At 41.8% G+C, this 16,222-nt stretch overlaps 2 protein-coding genes across 2 annotated transcripts in view; one reads left to right on the top strand and one right to left on the bottom strand.

The window, feature by feature from the left end:
• Positions 1-274: 274 nt before the first annotated feature.
• On the bottom strand, positions 275-16,045 carry ABRAXAS2 (abraxas 2, BRISC complex subunit). The gene is made up of 9 exons (XM_057381213.1): positions 15,936-16,045; positions 14,600-14,690; positions 11,634-11,670; positions 9,667-9,733; positions 9,080-9,270; positions 8,411-8,530; positions 7,662-7,746; positions 5,958-6,072; positions 275-2,721 (listed from the first exon to the last, which is right to left on the bottom strand). The coding sequence occupies exons 1-9, from the start codon at positions 16,005-16,007 to the stop codon at positions 2,255-2,257; spliced, it is 1,245 nt and encodes a 414-aa protein (XP_057237196.1). The 5' UTR covers positions 16,008-16,045; the 3' UTR covers positions 275-2,254.
• Positions 16,006-16,222, top strand: part of EEF1AKMT2 (EEF1A lysine methyltransferase 2) — a 10,756-nt gene continuing 10,539 nt past the window's right edge. Inside the window, exon 1 of the mRNA XM_057381210.1 lies at positions 16,006-16,114. Within this exon, the coding sequence (XP_057237193.1) occupies positions 16,006-16,114 (109 nt within the window). The remainder of the gene's footprint in view (positions 16,115-16,222) is intronic.

Raw genomic sequence — 16,222 nt, 5'->3', positions numbered from 1 at the left:
CAACCCAGACTTCCTGGTGTTTCACAGGAACTCCACAATTCAGGATTAAAGCTGCTCCTTTTTGCCTTCTGACAGATCACAACCCAACATCATTGTTTTTAACATGACTGTTATGAAAACTGCAAAGTCTAACCAGGTGTATTTTTGCCAGAATATTACCTGAATTTAAATATATATACATATTAATCAAGCCACACCCTTTGTTGTTATGAGTCAGAAGTTATGGTAAATGAAAATAACTGCAGATAGGCACAGGCTGGAAGGCACGATGACACACTTGTTCCACCTGCATGGTGCACAGAAAACCAAGCAGAACTTTTAATATTTTTTGTTAAATAACCCCAGAATTCAAGATTCTTGTATAAACATGAGCACACGTGTCAGGCCCCCTCTACCACATCCCCTCAGTCCCACAAACAGCCCAGCCCTTTTGAGCTGCATTTCTACTCCCCAGCGAGCTCTTCTACCAACGTGGAACCTGACAAGTATTAAAATCTATGTTAGGATTAAATAAGATTTTATTGTCACATTGAACTGCTTTGTCAAGAGATGTACATTTTGCAGGTTTCTGTGCAGAATAAAAATAAAGACGGTGGCTGCCAACCTGTCAATTCTGATTCCAGCATCCACACGTTCACACCTGAGCCACAGGTGCTCACAGGTGGTGACTCCACAGCAAGGTCTCTGTTCCAGGGATTGCAACACTCCAAGACAAAAAWCCATCAAATTAAGGCTAATGAGAACAATGTAAAATAGTTAAAACCAGAGCGCTGGATGTTTAAAGGTGGAAACACTCGGTAGAYGAGTGGTAATTTTAACATCTCATTTTTCCCAAAGTTATTTTGCTCAATTTAGTACAGGTAAGGAGAGGGTAATGAACAGACTTCTGCCTATGGATATGATCCAAAAGACCWAAATTTCAGTGTGTAAATTTAAAAWTTTTAAGTGACTGCTTTGCTGTTCTGGGTGTAAACCAAAGAAGTGGCTATTGACACCTCAAAGTGATAAATGCTGCAGATAACCTCATCTTAAAATGTGTATTTTCTCATTTACACATCAGGGATAAAGTCCAATAATACAAACTTCTTAGTGGCACAATTTCACATATTTTGGGCAACGTTAGCATACAAGCAGTATTTAAATAAAAGTAAGTGCATCCAAACATGAAATTCCCTAAATATACCACACTTCATTTATCCCAAACGGCAGTTTTCTGACAAGAGCTGTWATTCAAATTAAAATAATCATTTACATGTTTCACCCAGAGGAAAAGAGGTAATAAACCCAGGGGACTCTCCAAACAATCTTCTCCTACCCTATCCCCTATGTATTACATAAAATAACTCATCTAGAAGCGTAAATCCAATACTCAGATGCAAATAAAATGGAAACAGCAGTCTCTGATGTTTGTAATTTGCAGACTCCAAAGTCCAATCATGATGGAATTTACTACTTCTGTCGGTCATTTACTCCTGTATGTGCACTTCATATTTATGCTAAAAGAACACATGAGACAATAAATGAGGCTAGTGTGGCGTAAAGTCATTGTAAACCCAGTGAAACCAGAATAATTCTATTTATGACATTCATCTGGATGATTTACCAGGCATCCCACCCCCCAACACCCTTTACAGAAAAAAAGGCAACCATCAGTTGAAGTGAGACACATTCTGCTAATAAAAAAGGTCAAACCAAACCCCTCCTCTGATGAGGGCATGCCCACAGAAAGAGGGTGACCACATCTTTTCCAATCAGGCTTCTCAGAATTATCAAAATTTCTTTGCTTGCAAAGGCCAATTTGGCTTACCATAGAAAGCTATTTTGAAGGCGGCTGATATATTTATTCCCTTTCAAAAATTAAAATTCAAGGCATGATAGTGCAAGAGGTAAGTTTTGATTTGAGAACATTATCTGTAGACTAACTGTGCTTAATTACTACATCCCAATTTATTGTCTTAAAGAAAATATGGCAACAAAAGCTACAAGATCTCTATAAATTTCATTTTGCCTAAATTTACCAGTACATCCATGAACCTCATCAGTATTAGTACAACTTGATTATCCTAATGATTCCATTATAAAACTTGCAAAATGTATCACAAGGTGAATAAACCATCTAGTGCAAGTCTTCTACATTTTGTGTGCACAGTAATCCTGTGTAGTTCATTTCCTCCGGGTTAAATCCCCAAAATCTCTCGGTAACAATTATGAAAAAACAGTGTCACGTGGATTTTTTTTTTTGTTTTCCCCCCTATCAAATCTGAGAAGTTTGAGTGTTCCTGGAATCACCATCGGGATGTGCTGAAGGTCGTGACTCCCTTGTCTGTGAGTATTCACTGTCAGATGATTCTGTGGGTTCAAGCAAATTCTCATAATCACTGTCTTCTGATTCATCAACATTGTCACCGAGCGCTCTTTGGGAAGATGGCATGGATGCTCCATTACCAGAATATTTCAATCCTGCACTTGTGGGAACATAACTGGAAGATCCTACTGCCTGAGGCCGAGGCATGAAGACACTGCTCTCCAGGAGCCCGGGGCTGACAGAACTGTCTTGAGTGGTTGTGTTGAAATCCGAGTATGGCGGGGGAGGATCAGACACATCCGAGTCTTCGAGTGTGCAGCCTTCCACAGCAAACCCAGTGTAGGACATTCGTGGAACAAACATGGGCTCCAAGTTATCTGTTGGCATTTGCCTGCTTAAAATKGCCTGCTGCATTCCTGCAAAGCAAAGAACAGGGGGGTATTTAATGCTTTCTTGGCAATGGGCTCCATATACCCACCTTGCCCACCCAGCCCTGTCCTCTCTTCTTACTTTCTGTTTGTTATCAAATGTTCATCCCTGGCATTGTTTTCCAGCTCCAGCACTGGATCCTGTCCCCTCTGCACTACTCATCTTTCATAMTTCTGATTTTAGGCTTATAGAGACATCAATACACTGTCCCCAACTATCACATCAAATCTTGCCTAACACTGCACCCTGCTCTTTGAGCATGACAAACTTCCCTAAATTTAGCAGTGCAGCCATGAACCTCATCAGGATCAGCACAGCTCAGTTATCCCAGTGATCCCATTTCAAATCCAAAATGAGTCAGAAAGCAAATAAACTATCCAAGTGCAAGCATGCTACACTTTCATGGGCACAGTCATCCTGTACAGATCATTTCCTCCAGTTTAAGCTCCCAAAAAACACAGCTACAGGATGTTTCCATAGCCTGCTGCTGTTTCCACCTCATTTTTTCTCACTATTTTTCAGGGTTCAACCTGCCTGCTCCTCTCCACATGTGTCTTGATCAGTACAACTCACATCACTTTTCATCCATGATAACTCATATTTGATATTACATCTTAAAAATATCWCTTTGTACTTTCTCTTCCAATGCCCCTTGTGCTAGGGATAACCTCATGAACACCTGCAAAGAAGTCACCATGTGTTCTTCCCTCAAATTATTATTTAAAAAYTGCACTCACATTAAAAATCTAAACAATGGAATTACAACTGGGAGGAATTACAGCAGGGAGGAATTACARGAATGTGAAAGTCATCTTAAATGAGCTGATTTGGAAAATAATTTAGGGAAGACATGCACAAAAATAATGAACTGCAAAAGCTGCAAAATGAGGAACACTTGCRCCCTTCTGCAGAAAAGAAACTTGATTTATGTAAACTATAAGTATCAATATACATGAGGTGTGCTCAGCTATGGAGGTACAGGTATGTATTATTTTACTGTAGCTGTTAAAAATCCAACCAGAATATATGTAACTGAACACCACAGTTCAAAAAATAGGGAAAACTGGAAAAACTCTACAAAACAAAAGGGCTCATCAGAGATCTAAAACATAAGAAAGGCTGGAATAACTGGGATCAGCAGGGAAGGCTGAGGAGAGTGTTTCATCCTTCAAATGTGCCTAAGAGGCTGCTGCAGAGAGGTAAGTTAGTGTACACTAGRCACAAGGAAAAATGTCCTGGTGGGAACACTGTACTGTTTTGTTAAACACTGGGAGAGACTGAAGTTTTTGCCTGGTTCCTAAGGGGTTATTAACCAACAAACCTGCCAGAGTTGCACTGGCATGTGTAAGGTGATGGACACAATGGGATCAGCTCTATTTACTGTTTCCCTACATTTCTGGAGAAACCCCAAATGGAGGGTGAAGAGTTCCTTGAACCAAGTCACTGAGATGTCTGTTGGTAATAAAAGGAGAATATTYCCTCAAGTGGCCATATAACAGCACTCCATTTCTGGGACACAACAGGAAAACTTCAGTGAAAGATTTCCTGGGATCTGGGAAGTGCACAGCACTCACCAAACCCTGGAACATCCTGCTACATGTACARAACTATTTCAGGATATGGCAGCTAAAGTCTCAACTGCCTTTTACTCTGGACTGTTTAAGGCATAACCTGATAACCCAAAGTTTGTAAGAACACCAAGCTCTCACACAACACTCACACAGGAATTGGAATCAAACGCTGCCTTTTCCTCACTAAAACCAAGAAAATTCTCCCAACATTGAGCAAGTGAGGGAACAGAAGGCCAGATTCAGTAATTAACTACTCACATCTAAAAATACTGCAGAGCTCCACGCTGCATGTTTTCTTGTTTCAGCCCTCTCACATGATTATCTGCTCTGGCACAAATTCTCAGTCCAGCATTTGCATCTCCCTGGTAGTACCCAGAGCTGAGCACTAACTGCTCTTCCTCCTCCTCCTCTTCCTCCTCCCCCAGCTCTTCCCATCTGTGCTGGGATCAGCTCCAGCCACAGTAAATACCCACCTCTGCTTCCCCATAGTAGCAGCTCCCTGCCTACTTCATCTACAGCCAAGCAGGAAACAGCAGTGACTCATTTACTTCCACCTTTTAAATGGTCTTGGGCTAATCCTGGCTCTTTTCCCTTATCTTTGAGGTTCAGAGAAAGAAGAACTTGGGCTGACAGATCAAACTGTGCTCTAAAGTGCTCATGTGATACCAGTAGCTTGGCTGCCTGRTGAAAATTAAAATACCAGTCATAGCAGCAGCAGGCCCATTGCAGAGTTTAGGGTGTTCACCMACCTAAACCAACTTTTAGCATCAGGCACAGCTTAAGGTAACAGGAAAAACAATTTTTGTAACTAAAATGGCAACATTTGGTTATTTTCTTATCATTTCAAAACATGGATAAAAAGAGGCAGTGTTTGCTGAAATATGTAATTTGCGTATGAATTATTTAGGTTTTCATTTTACTCCCCATTTGCCTATTCTCTGCTCTACTCTCTACCTTCATTCTTCCCTTGCACTCACAAATTCAATGAGATCAGCAATGCCTCTTTGAAAAGAACCAAGTGCTTCACAAAACTCATCTACTGCTAACCACAGTCTCCTGAGGCCACACTCAATTTTTAGGAAGGATGGACAGTGTGGCAACCAGCCAACTACGCTCACACAGCAAGTCTCACTCACTCAGGAAATTATGGAGCAAACACCTAAAAGATTTAGTTCAACATTAGAAAATGGTATTCCAATGTTAAACATGTTTGCCATTAAGTCAGCAAAAGAGAGTGGGAATAAACATTTTATAAAACCATGGATACCTCCTGGCCTGTAAACACAGTACCCCCATTTCTTTCCTTCAGAAGGAATCTCTTCACTGTCTAGATTTGTTTTTTCCACTTTTCCTTTCCTACAGCTCATCTTTTCCTGTGTTATTTCCAGAACTGACTTGCTCATTCTTTCTCTACAGTGTTGTCTCTCCYGTTTTTTAAGCTTGCTAACACAGGATGACTCCAACAGAAATACCTGCAACACACACTTTCACAGCTCAGGTGTCATTCAAAACAAATCCATCACATGCCCTTCCCAATGTGGTATTTCTTCCCATGAGTTATCACCAATACAACAATTTTTAACTCCATTAAGCCTTTTGTCCTCACAGCATTTGCTTCTGAGGGAAGAAAAGGTAATTATAAGACAACTTACTTATTTCTTGTTCTTTTTCATTCTTCTTTTGTGCTATTTGCCTTTTCAACTTGTTTACATCAGCTTGAAAAGATTCGACAACACGTTCACTTTTTTCTACATCTATACATACTGCCTGGGAGAAAAACATAAGATATGCTAAGACTGGGCAAAAATATAGGAAATAGTTTCAGGACAACATTTATAAAGCTACTACCAGACAAGAAGCCATTGAAGCACAAAACTAAGAACAGAATTTAACTGCAGCAGTGATATTCAACCTCAAGATTGTTTTTTTACTGGCTGTTGCTGCGTTATAGGAAAAACATTTCCAAGTAATTCATCATGACAGAAGATTTGTAATAAGATCTGAAGCTGGTTAGTGTCCCATTTCTGGAAGTGTTCAGGATGGATGAGGCTTGAAGCAATCTGGGATAGTGGAAGATGTCCCTGCCCATGGCAGGAGGTAGAATGAGATGACTTTTAAGGTCCCTTCCCACCAAAACCATTGTTTTGTGATTCTATGAAATTAAGCATTGGTCATGCTCATTAATCATGATCAGTTTTGAAGAGAACACTTCTGGGGATGATGACTCCACCATTGCCCTGAACAGCCTGTTCCCACGCCTGACARCCCTCTCAGTGACAAAATTGTTCCTAATCTCCAACATAAACCACCCTGGTGCAACTTGAAGTGGTTTCAAGCGGTTACCTGGGAGAAGAGAGCAATAATGTCTCCCTTCATCCTCCTTTCCTCCAGGTTCAAGAATCCCATTTCCATTTTTCCAGACAGTAATTCAAATGACAGCAGGAGCACAAAGGATAGCCATGTTCTTGGCAAGAACAGCATTACAGAATAATCCATTAGCTAATGGATTCATCTCTGAAGATACATTTTCCTGTCCCCTGAAGCTGCCATGCCAAGTGTCTGCCTTACCCACCTTTCAAAGAAGGCTGGAAGCAGCAACTTCCCAGTGAGAAAGAGCAGCTCCCCACTGTGCAGGCAGGGTCAGAGGATGGTTGGAGGGATTCCTGCCTTGTTCCCTGCTCCAGGAGCCAACCAGCAGAGCTGAGCTGGAGCAGAGACACTAATCCCCCCAGGGCAGATGCAAAGGGAAAGCCTGGGAACAAGCTGTGACTGCAGCACAATTAGCAGATGTGTGAGCTCCCGGGGCTGCACAGCTCCACTGCTCTTCACACAGGACAAGCTGTGAACTGACAAGCTCACAATGAGCAGAGCTGACACTCCAGGCATTTTCAGATGCTTTGGCACATTTGGAGCAGGATTCACTCATGCTCCACACAAAATGTTCACAAGTTTTAACTAACAGATGGTGCTCTGCTCATGCTCTATACCCAGAGCCAGGAGTCATTTTTAAACCTCTGCAAATCCCTACAGCCTTCAGCAGGGCTTCTCTTCACTGCTAACTCTTAAAAATGACAAAAAACACTTCCCATAAATCACTAAGTATTAAATAATTTACTTGCAAAGGGGAAAAGATTGATGATATTCGCACCAACCACTTGCACAGAAGCCACTTCAAATGCTCACATTAAAAAGAAAACGAAACATTTAATTTTAAAGTCAGACTTATTTTCCTACAGTTCATGATAATTGTTTATGAGCCCTAGAAATCTCCATCTCTTCCACTCCTGGTTTAACCAAAGGATGAATAAAAATGCCACACACATACATCCCAGGCAGTATGGAGTAAAGGATGTTACCTGTACTTTTTCCTGAAGTGCATTATAAACCTGATATATAGCCCTGATGTCCTTCATCACTCCATCTTTGTCAAAAAAATCAGTACTAAAAATGAAAGCAAAGCAGAAATCATTAGTTAGAAAAGATAACAAAGGTTTCTAGCTCATGCTGTCTTTGAACAGCTGTTAAGCAGTCTATCACTGTATTTTAAAATGTATTTTATTGCTAAATATGCTATTTTAGCAATAATATATTGCTAAGAGTATACCATACTGTCAAGAACGAAAAATTTGGACAGCAGTATGTTCAATACCAAAATTCCTTCTGGAACAATAAAGACTCATTTGAATGAGATTTAACTTGTGCCAAAATCTTTAAGCTTGTATAATTTCATTGTTAACAGTCAGAAAAGCTACTCTGAATTTATGGCATTTAATTGAACATACTTAAGAAAAACAACGAGACTTCAATGCTTCTGAGTTCAAGTTTTAAACCAAGCTTGCACACAGAATTCCTTAGGGAGGTGGGTTGTGGGTGGAAATCAAGTCAGAAGCATCCAGCCAGCAGGGCCCCAGCATGGACTGGCCACACCAATTCTGCTTTTCTGGAGTAAAAAAGATTCAATTCTAAGCAGGAAAAAAGCACACTAGGAACTGACCACTCTCCTCCAGATGCAGTTTTTTGCTGCTCAATATGCACATTTGAGTATTGTCTGGGAATACAGAGTTAGAACTTCATGACTACTTTATTTACAAAGCAAAGTCCTTACCCGTGTTCCTTAATAACTTTGGCATAATTCTGAGAAGTATTTGGCACTGAAGAAACTTTGTATTCCTGTTGACTAGTGTTGCCTAGATTAGGAATAGTAAGTGACACCCTTTGATTATACCTGCAGAGAAAGTTTAGAAAGATTTCTTAATTCATTTTTCAAAGATTCTTTATAAAAGCATTGACATTATCTCATCCCTCTGATAATCCAAACCCATCTAATTTTAATGTTTTTGCATGAAGTTTGTTGTAAAAGTTGTTGAATATTACAAGCTGTGTTCAAAACAAATGCAGGATCAAAAACTATCTTAGTACAGAGCCATTTCCACACCTCTTARAACCTATGAAATAGGCACTCAAACTACCAGAGATACATTCAGATCCTCTATAAAAAACAGGGTATTGACATCTGATACCTCTTAAAATGGATCTTTTTTTTATCTGATGATTTAAATTGAGACTGAGAAGAATTTTTCCTCACTTCAACTTTAATTAATAAATTATTTGCACAAGAGAAAATGGCTGTTACTGCTAACAAGTTTGCCCCAAGCCATCACTGGTCAAACGCAAACCCTTCTTCAAGTACAACTGTACAAACTCCTAAATAGTTTAAAGAAYAGCAGGAAGAAGCAGAACAAAGAATGAGGACTGGTTCATTCAGTTTTCTTACCTTCGGTTTGGTCTAAAAAGCACATATTCTAAAGCATGTGTTGAGTTATTTGCAGTGGAAATGAAGCTGAAGAGAAGGAAGACAAGATCAGGCACTCCAAGGATGTGTGTCAGCTGTTTATGAATGATGTGCTCTCTATATGACATCTGCTGCTGGGTGTTTCTCCTAAATCTGTACCATCCAATAACGTTCTGTAATCAAAGTACATTAGAAAAAAAAAGACACAGATTTACCTTGTGAGAATAAAGGGGCTAAAACTGTGGTATCACAATTACMCAAAAGCTTCATGACAATGAAATTCCTCAAGATTTGAGTTTGAGAGGGTCAATACAGCCCTACATTTTTGGTCACCTGCACTGAAACCCTTTGCATTCCTTCAGGGAAATTAGACATTGCCCCCAGTTTAATCTAAGCACCACAAATCCAACAACTTCTGTATGGGATAAGCCCTGGATCAAAACAAACTATGAGATTTGGGGAGGAAAGTATTTATTCTAGTTAACTACCTTGGGTTTTTTTGGTTTTTTTTTTTTTCCTAAACCACTCTTTCCAGTGCCTACAAAAGAAAGAAAAGATAGAAAACTTACTTTTCTTCGGTCTTTGAGAATTCTGTCCAAGCTCTCCTCATTAACTTTGCCTGCRTAGTCATAAAAGCTTGAACAAAAAGGAAGAGAGAAAGGTGGGTGCACAGTTTACAAACACACACTATAAAGTGTTCTTCACGTAGATGGTATTCTAGACAATGCAAAGCAATTTTCAGAGTTTTACTTTTACCAACAGAAATGCACTGTGTAATTTTACTTTGACCACCATTCTGTAAAACCCTGCTTTGATAATCAGAAGCCTACCAGCCCAGAAGAAATGAAAGCAGGGCCATTTTACATGAAACTCCAAATCCATTTCTTGAGCTCCAAACCTGCAATTACACCCACATGTTTGGACCCTTGAAGCCAAAAGAGTCAGCAATAATTTAATGTATCATGGTCTTTCCACATGATTCTGCTTCCACAGCTGAGGCCCAAATCCTTACATGTTGTTATTTTGTGGACATGACAGATTTAGGAATTAATAAATCTACCTACACAGTCAGGTTTAGAAATTCAGGTAGATCAGAGTGCATGATAAAAGGGAAAACATTTGGAAAAGATTCTCCTTGGACTTTTTCAAGAGCTGATATCACTAACACCTAAAGCAGTGCAGGAAAACACTCTGCTTTAGGGGTATATGACCTCAATTTTGAGCTGGGAAACAGTAAAAACCCAACAAAACCTGAGCTCAGTATTTGGCTGGTAAATAAAGGTGGAAATACTATTTGCTTCAAGGTGTAAGTTATTGAGAAAATTCAGACTACAACCAATGACTAATATGAGACACTGTGTCATATTTGCATAGTCTTTTCAGTTCATTATTGCAATATTTATTCGTACATCCTGGTTAGCAATGGATATCCAACTCTTTCTCTGTCTGTGCTTTATGGGAATAATCAACACCATGCTCTGGYCCTGATAAAAAGCGTATGAGCAGTGAGAGTTTCTGGTGCTCTGCAGTAAATGAATTCATCAGCTTTCTTGAACAGCAGCACACAGTGAGATCCTGCCTGCTCCCCTTCCTCCATCAGCTCTGGCACTAACAACCAATTCCTTGCCTGGGGGAAGCAGGGAACGTGATCCGTTTGGATATGTGCTGCACAAAGCATCCCTGGGATCCAGAAGGAGCTGACCAGACACTGGGATATTATCTCCATGTGTGCAGTCTGCAGCATTTAAATCACTGGGTTAAGAGTACACTCTCTGTAATTATCAGCCAGCAAGTGACTGACTGCAGCTTTTCTCTTTAATGCAACCAATGTCAATCATAATGTCTGAGCTACTGTGTCTTCTTAATTGGCTGGAAATCTCTCAAGACAAGAGGAGATTAATTGGGAACTCCTTCTCAAAAGGAATTCTAGACGGCGCTTTAGAAGCCATCACTGTGGAACAAGTGAAGACTACAGAGAAAATCTACATGYAAATAGATGGATGCTGTTAAATAGAATATATTAGCCCCATATTTAATTTAAATTCTGGAGTTCAGGAGATCAGATGGCAAAAATAATTAGGAAGCTGAAAGTTTCAGATTAATTAGTTGGTGYGGGTGTGTACCACTAAATACAAACCAACTTGTTAACCCAGCAAGTTACCAGGGTTAGGGCACACAACGGGTGCTGTGACCCACCAGGCCCAGGCAGAGCCACCCTAAGACTACAATAATTTAAATTGATTTTGACATTCATCCTTATCATCAGAGTGATGTGAGCTGACCTGACTACTATCCTATCTCAGCCTGTTAAACAAAATGGAAATCCAARCAGAGAGAGAAATAAACCCCTTTCAAGCTGCTACTAAAACCGTCAACTCCCACTTTCATTGTCATGGTTGGTGCCACTTCCATGTGYTGCTGTAATACCATCAGATGAGCAAACACTGGCAGGGATATTTGAAATGCTAATWTATTGCAGGGAGCTCCCTATTTTTATATTCTGCAGTCAACACAGCAAGACAACAAAAAAGCTTACCTAAAGAGTTTTGAACAAGGCTCATGGTTATGGATTTCTGCAACAACAAACAAACAAACAAAAAAAAAGTGACATATGTCAAACTGCTCCAGGCAAAGAGAAATTACAGTGGCATATCTTGCATGAGCTTTCCACATCAGAGCCACTGAGCAAGAAACATTCATGTCAGACCACACACTGCCCTTAATGTCTCAACAACACTTGATGACACAGCACCATACCCAGAAAACTGGCTTCACTTTTTAATTTCTCACTTTACATAGAAAAATATTTTAATAAGCAAGGCATACACTTGCTCAGATACACAGGAATTTATCTGAGCCTCAAATACACTTTTGATACTATGTTATAGTTGCAAGCTCCTCACAAAGGCATTTCAGATTTTTGTTTTCTTTCTGTTATGCCTTTCCACAACAGTTTAYTTCAATTCATATACATTGTTTCTCACAGCAGCAATGAAGAAAAAAAGGGACGGGGAAGGGAAGCACTGAAAYACTACACATTGGAGTGTTTAAAGAGGCAAGACAAACAATCTCTAATGAGAAAAGGGGTTAAAAGCAATTTCAAAACATTTAGTTGCACTTTATAATTCTGTTATATGAAACATTAAAAAGTCAGAGCAGTGTTTTTTCACTGAAAGGTTGTAATAAATACTAGGACGCTTATTCAATCAGCACATGTTGTAACATGTCAGTAATCTCAGAGAAGTGTGAGGAAAGAGTAAAAATCCAATCCACATCATCTTTCCAACATCAAGCACAACTGATTTTTTTAGGGGCTTGGAGCAACCTGCTCTAGTGGAAGGTGCTCCTGGCCATGGCACAGGGTGGAACTGGATGGGTTTCAAGGTCCTTTCYAACCCAAACCATCCTGGGATTCTGTGATGACACAGCACAAACATTTCCAGCTCCTCCACCAGAACCCCACTGGAGTGTTTAGCAATAACTTTGTTGAGGCTCTGCCTCCGTGCAGTGACTCACCACCTGCTGCTCTGGCAGCCAYGGGCTGCTCAGGGTTGCCATCTCAGCAGAGGCACCAGCGGATGGATCACAACTCCCAAGAACAGCAGACAGAACACACTCACATCTCAGCACATTTGGTGTCTATCAAAACAAGGCCCTGAGCATCCATTCCAGGCACACTGCCTGAGAAACTGCACATTCTCACTGGCAAGAACTGCTCAGGATGCTGCTGTTAGAGTTACTGACTTCCTTTATTTGAWATAAAATTGTATCAACCCTAATATTTTCACACCATCAAACAGGAATCTGTGGAAACAATCTGCTAACATAGCCTGTAAGCACAATTACTCCAGCTCAGATCAATTCCTTTCCAGCAAATATACTGACTGCMACAACATTCTTGATTCTTGGATTCTGATCTTGCAACASAGTCCCTGTGTTTTGAAAAACAGGAAGCAAGAAGCYGCCTGCTCAGATCACATGAAGCAGCCAACATTTTAAATTTAAGGTYTACACATACATATATATAYRTAGTTCACATACTMTGTACAYAATTWTATACKCAAACATCACCACTAAAGAGACCCAAAAGAAGCATAACACTCATCTGTGACAACAGTGCCACAAAACTGTCAATCTTGTGAGCTGAACTGGGAGTTCAAGGGTTAATGTTGATGAATAAATATTGAAGTTAAAATGGCAAGCAAAAAAATATCCAGAAGATCCCCAGGAGTGGGTGATTTCCATTTKCATAACGTAACTGTAACCAATAATATGACAAAGCAGTGATCCTAAAGGGGAGCAATTTTTAACCCCACAAACACTTGGTTTAGGAAACCAGGCCAAGGCTGCAGCTGGTGACATCACTGCCAACAACAACCAAGATCAGTGAGCACTGAAGAGCAAGGTCYAATTCAAAAACTTAAAGAAGTGACTGCCTCTCTCAGTTATGTCTGAACACCCATAGCCATCAGCAACATTCTGATACAAAAAATACYACGCCTTTATTTTCCATAATTTAGCTCATAATTAAGTGACACTTCACACTCAATTTACCACCCAAATTCTCTTATGAATAACCAGAACAGAAAACTACTCAACCTTCTGGAGTCCAGAGCACAAAACCATCMCCACTCCAAGGTGGGAAGTCTCTTGAGATGTAACATGGTAGCACTCCACACGTTCATAGATCACCTGTTCTGTGTCAGAGTAACATCTGAGAGTCAATCCAAAGCTGTTTGTGTATTCCTTGAGCCTTATGCACACCCTGCTTTGTTATCTGGGATCACACTCGCAAAGCCAGACATGGACATGCTTGGGTTTTTAAGAACGTTTAAATCTATTTTAACAGCTGGTYATATATACAGAAGCCAAAAGGCAGCTTCTTTCAGGGCTCTCCTATTTTCTATAAACCAAACATGCAATAGYTTCTCACTCATGTCTAAAAAAATCTGCTTCAACCAGCACTTAGAAGCAAGATCTTTGATCTTGGTTCGCTTTTCACAACAGATCAGCTTTACAGAACTTGTGCTTATCAATAAATTGTCTGACAAGTATTCCTTGTCCAGTCCTGCTGTGACAGTTTATGATGTTACCAACTCCCAGTCATCCATCCAAACCTGCTACTGAAAATCAGTCCCTTTCAGCATCAGCAAATCAAGCAATGGACTCATTTTATTTTGAGCACATGCTGTATTTAGGCAACTGTATCAAGCAGGAAACCCCCCACAGTAATTTCTCCATCATGGAATGCAGATAAATGTCTTCAATAAACGATCTTTCCTCTATAAAAGGAGATGCATAAAATCCCCTGTAACTTGCAAGGATTTGTTTCCCTTCCTCACTTCTCAACCACAAACACAGACACTGTGGCAAACGTGATCCTGAAAGTCTGACAACACCCTGTGATCATCTCACAAGTGAAGTAACTCTTAATGAAATCTCCTGAAAACTTGAAACCTGAGCAGTGTCTGTTTCAGAATGTCTCAAAGTTACATCACTTACCAATCACTTGTAGAAATTCAGTGTTGCTGATCTGTGAATCACTAATGCTAAAAGTCTCTTCTTGCCTCACCTCTCCCAGCAGAAATCCTTCCTGCAATTTTAAAAGAAGAGTTTAAAAATAGAAAAAAAAAATTCCACTATAAGCACTTATTTACTGTAACTTTCTTAGCTTGAAACTGAAATAAAGATGAAGTTTGAAAGACACATCTGAGSTGGGTATAACCTGCCCTGAGCCCTTATCAAAACTGGTTTTCTGCTTTGCCAACATTCTTCTACAATGCTAMAGGGATGGGCTGTACAAAAGGAATATTTTACACACAACTTACATAAGGCAAACACATCACAAAAGGGAGGGTTCTGCCCCAGCCCCAGCTACAGGGGAAAAGGAGGAGCCCTGAGCATGACAGTGCTTTGCTCCTGCAAAGCCAGGGTAAGTAGAGTTTATACCTGCAGGGACTTACACAAATTTTAGTGTGGAGACTAGGCTGGACCCTAAAAAACATCATGGATTGTAAAACCCAGAAGGCAATTTAAAACTAAGGCAATTTAAAGGTAAATTCATTTATTCTCCATCCCTACCCAAAATGAGGAAGGAGACTGAGCTGGAATCAGCAGGTTTTGGCACAAGGTGCAGCGAAAAAGAGCAAGCTCAGGCTAAAAATGTGCCAGCAAAACCGAGGGATTCGGGAACASCCGGCTCTGCACTGCGCCCGTGGTCAGTCGCAGCTGCTGGAAAACCACTGACGGAGCTTTTACAGGCGCATTTTCCACCCACAACCAGTATCCCGCGGGAGCCCCACCCCGCGGGGAGCAGCCCGGACACCCCACATTCCAGCCGGGCACTCTACAATCCGGGGAACAGTCCGAMCACACCACATCCCCAAGGGAGCACTGCAGGCATCCCACATCCTGGGGGGGAGCATCCCGGAGACCCCACATCGCGCTCAGACAGCCCACATCCCGCCCAGACTGCCYACATCCCGCGGGGAGCAGCCTGGACACCCCAAACGCCGGGAGAAGCGCCTCGGGCACCCCACAGTCCAGGGAGCAGCCGGGACATCCCACATTGTACCCGGGAGAGAACAACCCAGGCATTCCACATCCCGGGCACCCCGCGGAGCATCCCGGCCGCTCCACACACCGGACACCCCGCATCCCGCCCGGACACCCCGCATCCCGCCCCGCTGTGTCTGTCTGGGGCCGCCCCCGCCCGCTGTGACCCGCGGCCGGGCCCCACCGGCGGCGGCGCGGCCCGGCAGCCTCGCAGCGCAGCCGCCAGTCGGAGTGCRGTGTGAGGGAGCCCCGCGGGACCGGGGCGGCGGCAGGGGACACGTACGTGGTCGGCGCTGCTGTTGGCGCTGCAGTAGCACACGGAGCTGAAGGTGTAGCCGGAGATGGACGCCGCCATGACGGACACACCGCCGCCACCGGCAGGGCGCAAGCGCGCCGGACGCACGCCCGCTTCCGGCGGCGGCGCGGGGCATCATGGGGAGTGTAGTCCCGGGGGGAAGCGGGGTACCCGAACGGGAAGGATGAGAGCTGTGCGAGCGAGACATTGGAGCTCTGAGTGAGGAACAGACCTCCGAGACCACCGAGCCCAAACTGTGACCGATCACCACCTTG

The sequence above is a fragment of the Malurus melanocephalus genome, unplaced genomic scaffold, assembly GCF_030028575.1.
Source record: "Malurus melanocephalus ecotype Western Australia unplaced genomic scaffold, MMel_1.1 scaffold_498, whole genome shotgun sequence".
In the NCBI taxonomy this organism is placed as follows: domain Eukaryota; kingdom Metazoa; phylum Chordata; class Aves; order Passeriformes; family Maluridae; genus Malurus; species Malurus melanocephalus.
Note: the sequence above shows the minus strand (reverse complement) of the source record. Positions and strands in the feature narration are given on the sequence as shown.